This window comes from Crocuta crocuta, unplaced genomic scaffold, assembly GCF_008692635.1.
Source record: "Crocuta crocuta isolate KB4526 unplaced genomic scaffold, BGI_CrCroc_1.0 scaffold193, whole genome shotgun sequence".
In the NCBI taxonomy this organism is placed as follows: Eukaryota; Metazoa; Chordata; class Mammalia; order Carnivora; family Hyaenidae; genus Crocuta; species Crocuta crocuta.
Genome location: NW_027529624.1, coordinates 1,616,953 through 1,636,582, shown reverse-complemented (window position 1 = coordinate 1,636,582; position 19,630 = coordinate 1,616,953). Strand labels below are relative to the sequence as shown.

Here is a 19,630-nt window from a genome sequence, read left to right as displayed (position 1 = left end):
CAACATGCTAAGGGATATGCTTTTAAAATCCTAATAAATGTAGTTGACTAAATCCAGACTTGAGACATTGAGATTTACCTTGGGACTTAAAAAAAGAAAAAAGAAAACAAACAAACAAACAAACAAGCAGCAGAATGCCCTTCATTTTAAATGCATTTTTAAAAAATGTCTGCACATTGTTTTCCTGCTGGAAACTGCAGTATAGTCAAGTATACAAGAATACCAGCTGGATTCCAATCTGATAATAAGAAAGTACACCACCTGGTCTTCCTGTGAAGTATGCGGTTTACCTCGGAAAGCAACAAAAAATCACACTACATAGTACTTTTCCATGTCAGAACCCCCTGCCACCCATGCTCCAAAGTGAACACAGTTGAAAACTACTTCAACTTAAGAGAAAATGAAAAAAAAAAAAAGTTTTTCCAGCACCTTATGGTTTCTAAGCACAGGAAAACATGGGCAGAAGAGAAATACAGGAAGGGAACATGGGGGAAATGGGTAAGACTAGTGATGTGATCTTCAGGAAAATTCTACTCATACACAGCTGCTTAGACAGGTAGAATGGCAGATTTATATATTGGTCATTGTGAGGGGGGGAAAAAAAAGACTTTCAAAATTTCCTCAAGTTTTGGCAGATCCCTCCAAAATGTAAAGATTGGAAATAATTTATTCACACAATCATTTCCTAGAACTTTACCAAACAACTAAGTAGCACCATAATGGTGGTCATAGGGAGGGAAAGGAGGTAAGGAGAAAGGAATCCTCACTCCTTTTTACCTCCTACTTTCTAGATGGAGTCTGCCCAGACTGTAGTGGCTCCCTTAACATTTTAGAAGAAGTACGTAATTCCCGGACAAGCAGATTTCTCCAAAATCCCAATGACAACCAGTGCCAGCTTGGCAAAGTTTTGACTTAATGCTCAAGAATGTCAAATGACGATGACACTTAGAAGGGCACCTTGGTCATAACTGGGTAAGAATCTAATCAGCACAGGAGGCATTTGCTAACAAGTTATCTATATGGTTCAAAAAATCCAAACTTCAACTATTTCATTTTCACACGTGAACTTCACTGACAATAGGAATCTCCTGGGGATCTCATTTATTGTTAACTTCCCTTCTTATTCCAGATAAATTAGTTCAAACCACTCCTGCTTTACATAAAAATATTAAAATCTTACATAAACCTTACCAATGGCCTGAGAAATGTAAGGACATTCACTAAGATATTTGTGCAAAACTTGTTTCTCTCAGAGAGTAGGGTAAGTTACAGACAGAAACCAACATCTAGAATAAAATATTAGAAGGGATTTTTTTTTCTATTTTCACTAAATGAACAATAGAGGTTTTACTAAAATGTGTACATAGCTTTAAAATATTCTTAGTAAATTCAAATTCTAGACAAATACTGACAATTGGTAATATAAAATGTGATTTGGTACATCTCTGGACTTATATGTAAGTTTCTCTTACACATTAATAACATTTAATCGTACATTTCAAATACAATTATGCTTACTTCACATCATTTATTCAGAACATCAATCGCCTTGGCTATTCTCATGGCTTTCAACCCTTTTAAGAAGTTGTAACAAAATTTAAAATCATTAGATTTGACAGTGACGACTGAGGAAATATAACTCCTTAAGGGCTGAATGAACAAGCCATATATAAATGCTTAAGAAAACATTTACAAGTATTATGTAGGTCATATAATTAATTATAAATTGCTTTCTTTCCATTAAAAAACATCTCTTTTGAACTTGAAAACGATGCATGAATAGGGTCTCTATGATGTGCATGTCTTCTGCAAAGCAAATATCACTGGGTTACACAAATTCAGGCTAACACTGCACCACAAACAGGGCTGAGAATGTGCAGCATCTGTAATGCCACTGGTAGAAACAGACTGGCTACCAAAGTGCTAGATTTCCAACCTCGCATCCAATGTCAGTTCCTCTTTAGTTAGTAGAAGATGAAGCATCTGCCTTTCCCATGGCTTCCTCACTGAAGAGCAGCTTCCGAAGTATATTTGCATAAAATGGTCCATACACTTGCTTGTTGAGATTCACAATGTTTGCATATTGAGAGCCTACCACTTCTAGCTCCTGCTGAATGACTGCAAGGCCTCCTGGCACGGGAGGCATGCCTTTTTGAAGACTTGGAAGACCAAGTAGGCTTTTCATATACAGGTGGATTCGTTTATCTGGAGAAAAAGAAAATAATCTTGATCTGACCTTTCATTAAAGAAGATGAGTTTTTAAAAAGAAATGAGAACAGTCATTATGGTAGGTGAGTTGCAATTAATATTCCCAATATTTTGCCCTCCTTGTATCGATGCCCTTTACAAGTTGGCTTTGCAGCTCTTCCCATGGAAGGCTGGAGACTGTTTCCCCATGTCTTGAACTGGGGAGGCCTTATGGATTGTTCTGGCTGGTAGAGAATGCGGTACAAGTGCCGGTATGCTAGTTCCAAGCAGAGGCCCCAAGAGCCATGGTCCACATCTGCTCTCTCCACTCACCTCTGCATGTGAACAAGCTAGGGCTGGATGAAAGACCACATCGAAGGAAGCCCAGCTATTCCATCTGAGGCCATCCTAGGCTAGCCTAGACCCAACAAGCTCACAACACTGAGAGAGTCCAGCCAAGATCAGCAGAGCACCCTACCCAAGCCCCAGCTGACTGCATATGCCGGTGCAAGTCCAGCAAGACCAGATGACCTACTCACTTGTCCCACAGACCTGTGAGCAACACTATTTGTGTTTTTTTAAGCTATGGAGTTTGAAGTGGTTTGTTATGCAGCAGTGGCTAACTGACAAAAAATGTAGAACACTTGGAGCAAGACAGGACCTCTTTTAGAAAAACTAAGTACTTACTGTCCATAATTTTAGTTATGTACACAACAGCTGTGTTTTAAACTAGCACTGCCAGCTTGGCCCCACACAGTGTTGTTTTCTTTTTTGAATAGAAACCATTTAAAATCAGGAGATTTCACATAAAAATCCAAACTCCTGGTTCCTCTAGAAAGATCGAGAGATCAGGCAAACTTGGGGGCCCAAAATACCACATGACAGAGGGACCACACTTCCAGGATTTCCCTGAACAGTCAAAGTTTACACCTGTTGTCCTGGAATAATTAACAAGCGTGCTCTAAAAAGTGTCCTGGTTTGGACAGTAAGTTAAACAGTTACCCCACCTGTGGCCAACAGTCTGGAGGCACTGAGGAGCGGCTGCCCTATCTGGCACTCCAGTTGGCCATCTTCTCTGCCCTCCTAATCCATGCTTCAATGCATTTGCATGTGAGGTGACTTTACAGAAGGATGCAAATGCATAAATAAATTGCGCTGCAACAGTATCAGGAAATTAGTACCACACAAACCAGATCTGCCACAGGCCATGCTGCCCCAAGGACTTTTTTTGGCCTTGGAAACAGAAACTTCACGAAGAAAAGTTTGCTAAGGAGAACACAGTCCATCGAATATGGACAATGATGGTATGAATGAAACTCTTATCTCCAAACACTTCTCCCAAAAGTCACATATTGCAACCAGATCTGACCTAGAACTCTAAGTTCCAATGTCCCCATGTCCTTGTCTTAGCCAGAACTGTCTTCCCTTACTAGAATGCTCTTCTCTCTCTCCTCATCTTTGCCCAAAGGCCAAAGCATCCTTCAACACCAAGGCTAAAGTTACCTCCTTTCTGTAGCTTTCCCTAACATTTGTCAGATAATCATGCTACATTACTATGACTTGAGAATGTGTGTCTCTCTCCCTTCTTAGAGCTCTCTGAGGGTGAGGGGTCTTTATATCCCTGGTCTGGCACGTGGCAGGCACATCACAGATGCTGACTGAATTGAGGTGAGAATGGAATGAAAAAGCTCCTAAAAGATGAATACACCCAGTTGAAAACAATAGAGTCACAGAGGACCCCGGGTGGGCGAAGCCAATCAAAGAGGACTTGGCCTGACCTGTAATTTGTCAAGAAGAAATCATTCATGTGTGCATCACTTGTACAATTGAAAATTACTTTCAAAAAAAACCAGAAATGGCTCCAAGCATGCAAATAGCCTACATGGCAGGCAATCTATAAATAATTTTTATCTGGTTTCCATACACACTTGAAAAAATCTGGCTTGAAAGAAAACTTTTCTAATTATCTTTTTAAAAGGCTAAGAACACAGTGGGAGTTGTATCCTGTTGTAAATAAACAGCGCATCCCTCAAGAACAAAGGAGGGCAGACTACTGGTACTGGGAAGAGGGGAGGGAATCCATGGTTAACTGGTCCTTCTTATGTCCCCGGGATTCCTCTGAGTGCTTAATTCACTCCAACTCTTCTGCAGGCAGGAAATTAAGAGTGAATTAAATTTCCTGTTAGACTGGTTGCCTAACTCTTAGAAGCCCAGGTCTGTTTTCATCACAGATCCAGTCCGAACACCTTCCTGAAAGATTGTTCAAAGAATAAGACTCTTTCAAAACTGTTATTATGCTGACAAGTGGCTCTGTCTCCTCTGTGAACGAGTCAGTTTTTAGGCCAAGACTAAAATGACAGAAGCGTCTGTCCAGTTAGGAGCAGCCAAACTGAGTCCCTGCCAAAGGCGTGCCCTTGGCTTCCAGAATTGAAGGAGAGATGTTGAAGTGAGTCACTTGAGTAGCTAGGCAACGATACTTTGCGGTTAAAAAATGCTTTCAATTTGCAAAAGAGCAGGAAAGTTGGACTGGGGAGAGCTGAGTGAAAAAAAAAAAAAAGGTGCTTTACTCGATTTTCAGAGGCCACCATGGGGTAGGGCCATCCAGCTAGGGCAGCACAGCTTCCCTCTCCCTTCTGAAATTGCAAGAACTTCCCTTATCTGAAGCCAGGGCTCAGGGGACACTTGGATGCTTTGGCCATCATGCCAATCAGTAGCAGGGCTCCAGTTCTGACTGGAGTGCCCTCCACGAGTAGTTAAGAATGTGAGTCCAGAGGAAGACTGTGTCGTTGAGAGTCCCTGGTCTGCAACCAGCTGGTTCCCGGAGAGACACTCACCCAGTCTCAGTCCCCAGCGCCCTCACCCCATCCACAAACACAGAGAGATCCTTGAACAATATGGGGGTGAAGGGCACTGGCCCTCCCCCATCGCAGAGTCAAAAATCTGCTTCTAACTTTTGAGTCTCCAAAAGCCTACTAATAGCCTACTGTTGGCCAGAAGCTTTACTGATAACAGTTGACTAACATATATTTTGTATATATATTATATACTGTATTCTTACAATAAAATAAGCTAGAGTGAAGAAAATGTTAAGAAAATCCTAAGGGGAAGAAAATACATTTCCAGTACTGTACTGTATTTATCAAAGAAAATCAAATGTGTGTTGTTCAAGGGTCACCTGTATTTATGAAATGTCATGTGTGGGTCCAGCCTGGTACAGGGATACAGCAGAGAAGAGACACACATCCCACCCTCACGAAGCCTGCACACCAGTGGGGGCTTGCGGCATGTGGCAGACTGCAGACAGTCTGCCCCCGTCCTCCTGGGAACACAATCTCCCAGGCATTGGCTGTTCTGCTGGACACCATGGGCTATGAGGACAGACACAAGTCATCAGGGAAGGGCTCAGCCACAGGTGGCTGCGGCTGCACTGTGTCTGTCACTGTCATCCACGGTCACCTCCCAGTAGCACATGGTTCTGCTCACCCGCACTGCTCCTTTCTGGGGAGGGGCTGAAGCCTTGAGCTTTATGGGGCCTAGAGCTCTAGCATTCCATGTCCCCAGGGAGTAAGGGTGAGAAAAACTATGTGAGAGCCTCAAATAAATAATAACAAGTATTTGTGTTCTTAGGGAAGTCAGTGTTGTACTTTGAAAACTTGCAGATTAGTCCTAGAATGTTAGTACGTTCCCATTCTATGCTCTTTTCCTCTTTCAGGTCTTTGTTCCTCACTCTCGGTAGCAGACACTTGCTTTGTGCCCCACATCACCCTTCCCCCCTCCTTATGGCCACGGCACCCGGATTCCGTTTGGGGGAAATCATCTCTTCCTTACTCTCAGACCAGGTATTGTAAGGAAAGTGGACTCACTCTGGTTCCAGGAACTGAACACACGTCTCGGGCTCAAGTTCCTCCCCTCTGAAACCATGACGGATTCAAGAACGTGACACGACCTATAGTCAGGCCAAGTGGAGCTAACGAGACTCAGTTCTGGGGTCATTCTTTGAGTTCACAGGGAAGCCAACACCTTGTTTTTCACTGGACTTCGAGGTGGAAAGATGCAGGCTAGAGCTGAAGGTGTCTTGCCTGGATGGAAAGAGTCTATCTGTGAAGACAGCCAGCCCAAAGGCGGGCAGTGCTGAGGGACAGAGGTGGGGAAACTAGTGCCAGCGACACTTTTTGCCTAAGCTGGTTCACTTCTGTCACAGGTAAACAGAAAGAGTCCTAACTGATGCATTCTCCATTTTCTCAACTCACCAACACAACCTGACACCAAGTTAGTCACTTGCTGAGCAAAGCTCACAGGAGAACTGGTACCTCCTTCCTGTGAATATACTGCCAGCTGGTTTCGATTGTTGCATTGATCTAGGATTTTAACACCACTGGTAGTGTTATGTTACTTTCTTCAAAAAAATCTATTGGCTAGGGCGCCTGGGTGGCTCAGTTGGTTAAGCGTCCAACTTTGGCTCAGGTCATGATCTCATGGGTTCGAGCCCTGCGTCGGGCTCTGTGCTGACAGCCAGCTCAGAGCCTGGAGTCTGTTTCAGATTCTGTGTCTCCTTCTCTCTCTGACCCTCCCCTGCTCATGCTGTCTCTCTCAGAAATAAATAAAACATCAAAAAAAAAATCTATTGGCTGGATAGTAAGATAGAAGGCCCAGGAACATTCTATAACCCCCCGCCCCTGCCCCACCCATTACATATACACAGAGAAGAAGTGATGAGTCCCAAACCTTTCAAAGTACAGATTCTTTCTTTATATTTTTAATATTTATTCTTCCAAAGGAACAGGTAATCTGTTTGAGCCTAAAATGTAATGGATACTTGACACTAGTCAAAACCATAAAGTAAATTGGAATCGAAGCAGAAACCAATAAAAACATGAGGACCCACCAATCAAGGACCAGATAGGATTATTCTCCTCTTCAATGCTTGAAAATTGACCTATAAGATTAGCTTGGACCTCAGCATTTAAAATGGATAAACCTCTCTCCACCAGGGCTTTGTTAACCTCAACACAAGTCTGAACACCGATAGAATTCAGGACTTCCTTCAAGTTAAAGGTCCTAAAAAACAAAACAAAATTGCATCAGTAACAGCTTTTCTGTTCATCAGTTTTTATTTATTTTTTTAACATACTAACTTGTTTCAAATGTCTATCACTTTTCATTTACACAAATAAGTACCTCCATTAGCATGAACTTAGAATATAGCAACTCTTCTAAACACCAAATTTCATATGTAGCAGATTTTTTAAATGGTTAAAGCACCCAATTCTGTAGGTAGTGTTTAGTTAGGAAAGCAGTCAAAAAGTGTGGTCCTGGAAAAAAAGTCTGCATTCTTATTTTCATGCAGGACCATTGGAAAGGAAAAGAAAATACCTATTTACTCTTTAGACTAAACCCTTTGGTCTGCATGGATTGATTTATTTATAGATGTGTTGTTGTTGAATCTATGTTTATGCAATGAGGTAAAATCAATTCCTTTATCCATGCCTGAACAGTGAATCTATAAAGCCAATCAAAAACAAGAAATGAAAATATTCAGAGGTTAACATCATAATGACAAATTACCTAAAATTCTTGACCTAGCATGGTCAAAGATAAGAAGCTCCTTCCTATTTTTACTTTCAAGTAACCAATCAAAAATCCCAAATACATAGGGTCCAGAAAATCATGAAAAGTAATTGGAAGGGGGTTACTTAAAAGGTAAGAAAAAAGAGGTAATGAGAAAGGGCATGTATTGGGTCCACACTATTGGGGAATGATGATTGAAAATGGTCTCTTGCTGTCCAGAAATGGTCATTTTAAAAATATTTTTAAGAGAGAGAGAGAGAGAGAGCACGCGCATGAGAGAATACAAGCAGGGCAAGGGCAGAGGGAGAAGGGGAGAGAGAATCCCCTCACAACCATGAGATCATGACCTGAGCTGAAATCAAGAGTTGGATGCTCAAACAACTGAGCCACTGAGGTGCCCCTAGAAATGGTCTTCAAGATAACCACGTGCAAACTTGGAATTAAAGGGTGAGAGAACGGAGGTGGAGGTGAGGGATTTAACAAAACAAAGTGATCAGAGAGGCAGAGCATGAATGTACACAGGAGATAATTAACAAGTCATTAAAAGTGAACACGGACCGAGCACTCCATACCTGCATTAAGTGCTTCACAAGGAACCATCTTAATGTCCCACATTTGTAAGTAGGCACAACTATCTCTTTTTGCAAATGAGAAAATGAGGCTCAGAGCCATTTGGGAACTTGTTCGAGGGTACCTAACAAGTCAACAGCAGAGCTGGGACTTAAACCCTGGTCTGTCTGACCTGAAGCCTGTCTTCTCTGTAACCACTTTGCTATTTGCTATTTGCTTTATATTAATACCTCGGCAGCATTGTGGGTTCTCTAATAAAAAACAAATTTCTGGAGGGTAAGTTACCCAGCGTGGGGAAATGTTAAGGTAAGACCAGCTGCAAGCCCAGAGAAGGTTTCTTTTCCTTAGAGGCCTTGGGTTCCACAGGACTGGCAAAGAAGAGCTCTTGTCCATGCCCATCCCGAGTGGAAACAGGACACTCACCCTGGCACTTGTCACGGAAAAGACTTCTCCCTTCCCTATGAAAGGACATCTACACCTTCAGAGATATTAAAAGAAATTCTAGAAAAAGAAGTTGGAAGATAAGCTTCTCTAAAGTGCAGTCCTGAATACCACACGCAGACATCCAGGGTTATTCACGATCTCTGAAATACATGCAGGGCCTTAATACGAGGATGAGCAGATAAAAACACTTGGAACTTACTCTTTTTTCATGCCTTCAAGTAGAACAGCTGAAATCCTTTTTAACCTGTTTGCAAGCTCGGGAAGGCCTTCTGTAAGAGCACCCACCATATTGTTGGTAATTAGGGACAGGCAGGCAATAATTTTCAACTGATTCAGCTTTTCTGTCAGTTCCTGAAGACGTGCTCCATCTGTCATGAGTGTCTAGCATGTTTATTTTAAATGTAAAAATAGAAAGGGAAGCTCAATACCATGAAAATATAAAACAAGCAATGTTACATCCAAATTCCCATTTCATCTGCTTTCAGGAAAGTCATTAAACCACACGCAACACTAGACAGACTAGCTGATACACTGATAGAACTGAAGAATTGAAATACTGGAAAACTTGAGGGAAGAAAAAAATCACTCACCTCCGGTAATTCTTTCTTCTGATAATCCCACTGCAACAGTTTTAAATAACTGTTATTTAGCACCAGAGTAGGGCTCAGGCTTGGCTTAGAGCTATTTTCAGCCCCAGGTGTTAAAGCCGTCTCAGAAAGAGAAAGTATTTCTTCATTTACAGATTCTTTTATCCATTCTGTAGTTTGATCAAGAGCATCTGAAAGTGAAAAGGCCACATGTTTGTCCCACGGCTGATAGATCCTCCGTGTGTGCATTCTACATGACAGACGTCACGACAGGAGCTGGGCATGAATGAGAAGACAGGCACACCCTTTAAGGAGCTTTGAGCCCAGATGGGGAGACAGAACCGTGAACTGACAATTACAGCAGATCTAATAAACGCTAGAAGGCACATGGAAGTGAAGAGCAGAGGTTGTCCAGGACAGACTCTAAGGAAGAGCTCTGTGACTGATGCCTCAAGGTACATGACGGACAGAGGACAGAGCTGTCACTCCAGGATAGGCAAGTGGCCCATACAAAATCCCAGAAAAGAGACAGGATATAGCACCTTCTGGATGCTACAGGCAAATCTGTATCACTGATCCATAGAAAACCAGGGGGAAGAGAGTGGTAGCAGGTGGCATTGGATGGGTAGGCAGGAGCCAGCTCACACTCAACCTTGAATTTTGTGCAGAGAAGGTAGTTAGACTAAAGGCATTGATTATTAAACATGTTTGGGTCCTGGACCCCCTGAGTGTCTGATTCAGAGCTATGCCTTTCCCAAAATGCACATGCATGCACTTTACTTTCAACTCAGTTCTAAGGTTTCCCAGTAGAAACAATTGGCTTTTTATACCACATTCCTTTTAACACTGTATATTTAGTAGAATTTATAAGGTGGAAACTGCTAAAAAAAAAAAATGCAGTATGAACACAGGTGCAGATTTTTATTTAAAAGCATCAGAGAATGAAATAAAGAATAATGACCCTGAAATTCTTCCTCAGACCCAGAGCCTGAACGGGGGTAATTTATGAACAGCTCTGTTTGCTACACTGGAGTAACACCACGCCAGAATTTCACAACTTTGTTTCTCCTCAGTGGGCAAATATTGTTCTTGGTTTTTCAAATTCTTTTCATAAGGATGTAAAAGACTTGTAGTCTTTTATTTAAAAGATATCCAATGGGGGAGGGAGGGGGTAGAGGAAATCTTCATGGATATAATTATAATGCAGCACTAATAAGCATTTATACTGCACTCTTAATCATTTACAGCTGACACATTTAAAAGCCCATTTAGTTATCTCAAACAAAAGCAACAGTGTACCATAGCGGTTCTCAATAGTGGCTGATTTTAGAATCACCTGGGGAGCTTTAAAAAGAAAAAAAGATCTTGGGCAGAGCTCCTGGAGATTATGACTTAATCAGCCTGAGACGGGGTTCAGGCATCTGTGTTTAAACACTCCAGGTGATCCTAGTCCACAGCCAGAATTGAGTAGGGCTGGTAAAACAGAAAGAGCACAGGTTTAGAGTGAAACATCAGTTTTCCTCGGAGGGATCTGCTGAGTTAGCACTCCCACAAGCCAGTACACTGAACACTATGTAGCTCCAAAGAAGGTCAACCCCATGAGACACTTGGTTTTCACGTGGGCAGTAATTCTCTCCATTCACTCATTTATTCAATGATAACTGAGCATACACTAGGTACCATACTAAGTGCTAAGGGTAAACATGTTCCCTGCATGGAAGAAGTTCTCGGTCTACTAGGAAGGAGAAACACAAGAACAAGCAATGGCTTTACAGGCACATTTACCCAAGAATTTCCCAGTATCTGGAGACATAGCACCTGACTTTCCTCCCCATCAATACATGCTCCTGGTTTCCTGCCAGAGAGGCTTGGCCTAACCCTCCCCTCCCTGAAACTATCCTTGGTTCTCTAAATCTAAATCCTGCCAGTCCTTACTGGTCTAGCCCAGATCTCTTCCTGTGGGAAGCCTTTCTTGGTCGCATGGACTCATTCTTCTCTTTCCCTTCTTGGAGCACCCATCTTTGAATTTTTCATCTGGCTGTCATTTCTCTTAAACAGCTGAACTGAAAACCAGCTTGTTTTTTTTTTTAATTGTCATTAAATGTTTCATGTGCCTTCATCTCAATTTCATCTTACTAGTGAGATCACTGAGTCCAACCTATGATCTGTATTTTTTATTTCTCTTTCCCTTAATTCATACCACAACTTGATAGGTGTGTGGAATGTGGCTCAGTTTTGGGAGACCCGTTGCTGTGGAAACTACTCAGATATCTTCCCGGTGGTACTTGTCACATAGTGGGTGCTCAAAACCCTCTGCTCTCTGTAGCTGGCATGAGAGACCTGGTAGGTTTCCAGTTTATTTCACCATCTCTGGAAGGAACCATGGGCTTAGGATATGGCCCAAATAGTCTCCTTCAGACTGACAAATTGATTGGTCCTATAGGCCTCAAGCTATCTTTCCTTCCCCACCGTCATCCAGTAAAATGTTTACTGGATGTCAACAGTGCAAGGTGTTTCTTGTAAACTCTTTCAGAAAGCAGAAAAGGGAACACTTCTCAATTCATTTTATGAGGCCAGCTTTGTCCTGATACCAAAACCAGGCAAAGACATTACAAGAAAATTACAGAATGATCTCTTTCTAAAAATATAGATGCAAAAAATCCTTAAGGCATTAATTAGGTAAAGTATTAGCAAAGTAAAAGTAATATACCATGAATAAGGGGTGGGATAAACATCTCAGGATTGTAAGGTTGGTTTACCATTAGAAAAATATTGAGGCATCTAGGTGGCTCAGTTGGTTGAGTGTCTTGGTTTTGGCTTAGGTCATGATATCACAGTTTTGTGAGTTCAAGCCCTGCATCAGGCTCTGCATTGAGCCTGCTTGGGATTCTCTCTCTGCCCCTCCCCAACTCACACTGTCTTGGTCTCTCTCAAAATACATAAATAAGCTTAAAAAAAAAAAAAAAGAAAAGAAAAATATAAATCACTGTAATTCAGCACATTAACAGAATAAAGGAGAAAAAAATGATCACTTCAGTATACCAGAAAAGCATGTGACCAAATTTAACACGTGACCTATTTAGATAAAAATTCTCGGCGAACTAGAAATAGAGCTTTCTCAATACAGAAAAGAACATCTGTGAGAAGCTGCAGCTAACATCATACTTAAGAGTCAAACAATGAACATTTTTCCCCTAGAACAGCAAGAATGCCCTCTCTCATGACTACTATTGATCATCTGATTGGACGTCCTAGTCAGTGCAATAAGGCAAGAAAAAGGAATAAAAGACACACAGATTTTTAAAAAGAAGTAAAACTGTCTTTATTTGCAGGCAGTGTGATTATAGATATAGAAAACCCAAAGGAATATTCTAAAAAATTACTAGAATAAGTTAATTTAGTAAGTTCTCAAGATAAAGTCAATATTCAAAAGTCAATTATATGTCTATATACTAGAAAATAAAAATCTTACGAAATACCATTTATAACAGCATCAAAGAACATAAAATAAATGAGATTAAATGTAACAAAAGAAGTACAAGAATGGTACGCCAAAACTAAAATGTATTGCTGAAACAAATTAGGTTTAAGTAGGGATACCTAGTTCACAAACTAGTAGACTCACTATTATTAAGATGTCAATTCAACATAATTCCAGTCACCATCCCAGCTGGCAGTTTTGCAGACACTGATAAGCTAGTTAAAACTACAGATGGAAATTCAAAGGACCCATTATAGACAAAACAATTTTGAAAAGGAAGAACAAAGATGGAAGACTAACACTACCTGATTTCAAGACTTAGCCTCAAAAATCAGAATTGTGTAGTACTGGCTAAGAGAAGACATATAGATCAACAGAATAGAAGAGAGTCTAATAAAAAAAATGAAATAAAGGGGCACCTGGGTGGTTCAGTTGGTTAAGCATCGATTCTTGATTTTGGCTCAGGTCATGATCTCACCGATCATGGGAGAGAGTCCCATGTTAGGCTCTGCACTGATAGAGCGGAGCCTCCTTGGAATTTCTCTCTCACCCTCTTTCTTTGCCCCTCCTGCTCTCTCTATTTAAATATTTAAATAAATATTTTTAAAAAATGATATGTGCTACAACATGGGTAAGTCTTTTAAAAAATTGTTTTTAATGTTTTATTTATTTCTGAGAGAGAGACAGAGACAGCGGGAGCAGGGGAGGGTCAGAGAGAGAGGGAGATACAGAATCTAAAGCACGGTCCAGTCTCTGAGCAAGCTGTCAGCACAGAGCCCGATGCAGGGCTCGAACCCACGAACCGTGAGATCATAACCTGAGCCAAAGTTGGACACTTAACCAGTTGAGCCACCCAGGCACCCTTACATGGATAAATCTTGAATATATTATACTGAAAGAAGTCAGACACAGAAAAGCCACACATTGCATGATTTGATTTATATGAAATGCCCGTAATTGGCAAATCCATAAAGAGTAGAAACAGAAAATAGATCAGTGGTTGTCAAAGGCAAAGGGAGGCAGGAATGGGAAGCTGGTTATGAGTATGGGGTTTCTTCATAAGGTGATGAAAATCTTTTGGAATTAAAGACTGATGATGGTTGTATAAGCATATGGTTCCTAAGCCTAAAACTATAGAACTTCTAGAATAAAACATTTAAGAAAATCTTCATGACCTTGGGATATATAAAGATTTTGTAGACACACTGTTAAATTCAGAAATAAAATAAAAATTTATAATTTGGAGTTCATCAAAATTAAAAACTTCTCTTTTGCAAAGGTTAGTGTTAAGAAAATGAAAAAGGCAAGACACAGATGGGGGGAAATTTTCACAATACATAAATCTGATAAAGGATTTGTTTCCAGAATATATTGAGAGCTCTTCAATTCAGTAAGAAGACAACCCAATTTAAAAACAGGGCAAAAGCTCTGAATGGACACTTCACATAAGAAGATAAATGGCTACTTTGCATATGAAAAGATGCTCAACATCATTCATCATCAGTGAAATGTATGTTAGAACCACAGGGAGATACTACTTTCACACCCTCTATAAAGGGTAAACTTTAAGAGATTGGTAATAACTAGTGTTGGTGAGAATGTAAAGCAGTTGGAACTTTCATACATTGATGGTGAGTATAAAACAGTACAACTACTTTGGAAAACAACTACTAGTTTCTTATAAAGTGAACCATATATTTAACATAATGACCCAGCCATTCCACTCCTAAGTGTTTATACAAGAGAACTAGAAACATGTGCACATACATAGACTGGTACACAAATGTTCACAGCAGCTTTATTCATAGCAACCTAGGGCCAGAAACAAGGTAAATGTCCATTAACAGGTAAATGGACAAAGTATGCGACAATCATATAATAGGATACTTCTCAGTAATACAAACTATTGATACATACACAACATGGACGAATCCCAAACATCTTACATTTAGTAAAAGAAGTTGGACAAAAAAGCGAACACAGAGTGTTGTTCCATTTAATATGAAGTTCTAAAAGAGGCAAAGCTAATCTACAATAACAAAAATTTTATCAGTGTTTACCTTGATGGGGGAGGCTGACCACAAGGCTCAAGAGGGTTCTTTTTGGGGTGACAGAAATGCTTTATATCTTGTTTGTAGCTGTAGTTACAGGGGCATATTCTTTGGTCATAACTCAGAACTACTCGCTTAAAGTGGGCACTTTTATTGCATGAATAGCATACACCAATGACGTTTAAAAGAGGGAGATATAGGTTATGGGTTCGCCAACTAAGTCACTGAATCTAACCCGGGCAAGTGAAGGCTGAAGTCGCATAACACTTCATCAACACTAAACACACACACAAATATTTATATTATGTAAGAGCCACTGATTGTGTTATTTAATATTACAAATAGCAGTCAAGGGAATGCCCTGTAAAATTTCCCCATTTAGTATGAATGAGTTTAGTATTTGAGCCTCCAAGATGAATGTATCAAGGGTAATCATATATAGATTCTTCAAGGAATACAATTCCCATCTCTGCTGCCTTCTAATATGGTAGCTAAGCATGAAATCTGGTACCTAAGCTTGAACTCTGAGTGACCCCTAAAAAGGCAACAACTCTACATCCTGGATCTGGGGGACAGCTGGTACAATTCTGAGCAGGCAGTATTCACATAAACTAAGACAATGGTGTGGATTATGTGAATGGAAGCCCCTGGTATTATGCAAAGATGGCTCCCCTTTTCAATATTCTGGAAAATATTCAGACATACTACCCCAATTTTCAGTTAGAGGAATATAGTTCCCGTATCCAGGACACCTGCTCTCTTATGCCTAGCAACACCTCACCTCCTTTCTTTTGGTACTGATTTCTTTCTAAGTAGGTTCCACACCCAACATGGGGCTCGAACTCACAACCTCCAGATCAAGAGTCACATGCTCTACAGACTGAGACAACCAGGTGTCCCTTGGTACTGATTTCTTTGAGAAATCATTTTTCCTCTTTCCATGCTTTCTTTTGTGAATATCAGTTAACAGGCCCCTGGCCAGGAAAGTCCCCAACCCCTTGGGTTGGCCTGGTTGAATCACATGCCCATCAGACTTTCCTGGTACCTGAAGGGTGACTATAGCATTCAAGGATGGGTCATTTTATTTATTTTTTTTAATGTTTATTTTTGAGAGAGTGAGACAGAGTGTGAACAGGGGAGAGGCAGAGAGAGAGGGAGACACAAAATCTGAAGCAGCCTTCAGGCTCAGCACAGAGCCTGACTTGGGGGCTCAAACCCACAAACCATGAGATCATGACGTGAGCTGAAACCGGACACCTAACCAACTGAGCCACCCAGGCGCCCCAAGGACGGCCCATTTTAAAGCACAAATGAACAGTTCTGATGATGGAGCTGGGAACTTTCCCTTACTTTTTTCTGCCCAGATTCCTGATGCTCTCTGGGTTTCTGGCCTTGCTCAGGCTCAGGTATTTTAGCTTTTTGTGAACTGACTCCATCCTTCCATTCACTTCCTTTTTTTGCTGAATCAGCCAGAGTTAGTGTTTGTTGCTTGCCATACAACCCCACTGATATAACACAAAAGTGAAAAATCCAAAGCAAGCAGCCAAAGCAGCAGCTTGGTTGAATCTTGGCTTGGATGTGGGAGGCCTGGCTCCCAGTCCTGGCTGCACTACTCGTTAGGAGCTCTTGTGTTTGGGCAGCCACTGCCGAACATCAGTTTGCTCATCTTCGGAATGTTCCATTAGTAGTTCTGGAATGCTTCGTGTGCCAGGCAAAGACAGTTACAATGCAGTTTCATGGGTTTTTGAAAAATAGTTATGTCCCACAGGAGTTTTGAAAGAATCACATGAAATGAAGTTCTATGAGAATATTTGATCAGATATAAGATATTATCTAAATAAATAAAAATCTTTTCTTGCTGAGTGTCTTAGAATTACCTGTGGCCTGGCCCCCTCGGGGTAGTCTGTTACTCTTTCCACAGGTAATTGAGTTGTTGGACCTGAGGTGGTGATCTTGTTGATGTTACATGTGCCCAATCAGTGCCTAAGGCTTTCTTGGGTGTACGTTACATCAGGCAATTACATAAATTCTCCCTGTTGGCAAAGTAAAATCTTTTCTGGAATCAATTCAGAAATCTAGAGTACTCCTCCGTATTAATTTTCCAATACTTATTTTATAAAAATCACGTACACACAAAACCCAACTCTTTTGTCCTTCTGCATGTTCCTGTGAGGCTCTTATTTTGATATTAGGGCACAGTGGCCAACTTTTGGCAGAGTGACTTGAGGATATAATTAACAGCTGACATACACGCCGCTTCCTGGACTCTTGATTTCTCTGGGAACATATTTAGAGCTGGGAAATAATGACCTATATACACAACTGGAGATATTCTATTCTTAAATCTCTGGAAATATCCAAGTCAATGTGAAAAGTATAAATGCAGGTCACGAAGCTTGAGTTTTAAGGACAGAAACAAATCATTTAAGACGAGCAAAATGGTCATTCAACCCAATATTAAGGAATTCGCTCCAAATGACAAGCTAGCTTGAGTCAGGACATGGAGACATTTGCACACGGGTGTACACACACGTGTACAAAGGCACACAAATGAAACCAACCAATAAAACGCTGGAAAGGAAAACCCTGCTATGAACATAGTTACTGTAGTTCAGGTTTCAGATTCGGGTTCTCTGCAGGGTTCTGTTTCCACTAATCTCTCTCCCTTTAGAGCTAAAACAATACAGCCCTGAAGTCACAGAATTTTTGTTGTGGAAGGACCCTTGGAAGTCACCTGAAATCATATGGGGCCAGGCCACAGGTAATTTCTAAGATACTCAGCAAGAAAAGGTTTTTATTTATTTAGATAATATCTTATATCTGATCAAATAGTCTCATAGAACTTCATTTCATGTGATTCCAAGGTGACTTCCAAGGGTCCTTCCACAACAAGAGTCATATCCACCACCCAGTGCCAGCACCCCCTGCTAGAGACCCCCCAAAGACGGTCAGTATCTTATTTGAAGAGAGACAGTGTTATGAGGCAGTTGAGTGTATAAGCTTTGGGGCAGGGACATGTCTGGGTCATCCAGGCTTCAGCAGCGACCTCGGGCAAGAACCTTAACCTCAATTTCTTCATTTATAAACAGTGAGTGATAATAGTACCAGTTTCATAGAGCTATTGTGAGGCTTGAGTGGGCTAATCAGAGTGTTGGGCACACAGTTAGGACTCAGCATATAATAAGTGCTCAACAAAATGAAAGCACACAGTAAGGACTCAGCATATAGTAAGTGCTCAACAAAATGATAGGTGGCACTGAGTACTGTTAGTAATAGAGAGGCCCATTCCAAATTTAAAACAGCTGTAGCTACTATAAATGTCAAAACTCTCATTTCCTAGCAAGGCTCTGTATGACCTGCCTTTGTCTACCTCTCGGCCTCGTCTCCTCCCACTCTCTCCCTGCCTGCTCTACTCCAGCCACACTGTCTGGGGTGTGTCTGTCCAACCTCATGCACACGCTTCTGCTTCAGCGCCTTTGTCCTTGCAGCTCCCTGTGGCTGGAATGTTCTTCTCTCACACCTTCATATGCCCCTTCCTCTTCCCTTTGCAAACTCTGCTCTCTTCCTTCTTAAAGAGATCTTTCCAGTCCACCTTGTCCTCAAAAACACCACTCCCCCCATGCCTGCCCCATTGCTGTCTGCCCTTTTCCTATTGCTTTTCTTCACAGCACTTAACACATCTGACAATACATGTTTGTTTGCCTGTCATGCCTCTTAGAATGTCAGCTCTGCAGGGGTCACAGCACTGTTTTCCTCACGTCAGTATCCACGGCAACTAAGCAGTGTCTGTCGGGGGCACAGCAAGTGCTCAATAAATATATATATTTTTTAATGTATGAAGAAATGAATAGTGCTTGGCCCAGTTCTTGGGACACAGCAAACAGCCATAACTTTGTGATCGAGTTTAGAAGTTAAAAAAAAAGTCAAAATTCTTTAGTGACACTCCTTAAGGTACCAAAATATAACATCTTATTTCCACTTAGTTTCAATATGTACACATTATATTGTACTTACTCGGAGTTTCTTCCAAAATTTCTTGGAACTTGGTTCTCTCATAATCCACCAACTGGCGTTGAAGATGTGGTCTAAGACTCCTAATTGTAAAATTGACCATGTCCATTTTCATGAGGTCCAGAACATGAAATATTTGTCTAAAAGTTGTAGAGTTAAAATAGTTAGAGAGGTGATTAAGAAATTAAGCTGAGGGGCACCTGGGTGGCTCAGTCGGTTAAGCGTCCGACTTCGGCTCAGGTCATGATCTCATGATTCGTGGGTTCAAGCTCCGCATCAGGCTCTGTGCTGACAGCAAGCTCAGAGCCTGAGGCCTGTTTCGGGTTCTGTGTCTCCCTCTCTCTCTGACCCTCCCCTGCTTGTGCTGTCTCTCTCTCTCTCTCAGAAATAAATTTAAAAAACATTAAAAATAAAAAGAAAGAAATTAAGCTGAAATTCATTAACTGTGATTTATTTTACAGATTGGAAAATATAAACATCCCCCAAATGGTTTTCAAATTCCAACTGCCACTGGCAAGGTACACATGCATTCTAAATGTATTCTTCATAGACCTCAAGAGTATTTGCTTTAGCAAATACAATACCTCCACCTGATCCATTACACCCAGCAGGAAACTGGTAGTCACTAAGAAGCATAAACAATGACACAAAGATTCAAGAAGGAATTTGCATTGGAAAGCCCTAAAATTTTAAGGAGTCTGTACATAGTGTACTTGGTTTCTACTCCTAAG

At 41.0% G+C, this 19,630-nt stretch overlaps 1 protein-coding gene across 3 annotated transcripts in view; it reads right to left on the bottom strand.

Moving 5' to 3' along the window:
- Window positions 1–398: 398 nt before the first annotated feature.
- Window positions 399–19,630, bottom strand: part of TCP11L2 (t-complex 11 like 2) — a 38,477-nt gene continuing 19,245 nt past the window's right edge. For all 3 annotated transcript variants that reach the window (XM_077762002.1, XM_077762000.1, XM_077762001.1), the window contains 5 exons: window positions 18,903–19,039; window positions 9,360–9,547; window positions 8,969–9,150; window positions 7,073–7,245; window positions 399–2,205 (listed from right to left, as the gene is read on the bottom strand). In XM_077762002.1, the coding sequence (XP_077618128.1) occupies window positions 1,961–2,205; window positions 7,073–7,245; window positions 8,969–9,150; window positions 9,360–9,547; window positions 18,903–19,039 (925 nt within the window). In that variant the 3' untranslated portion in view covers window positions 399–1,960. The remainder of the gene's footprint in view (window positions 2,206–7,072; window positions 7,246–8,968; window positions 9,151–9,359; window positions 9,548–18,902; window positions 19,040–19,630) is intronic.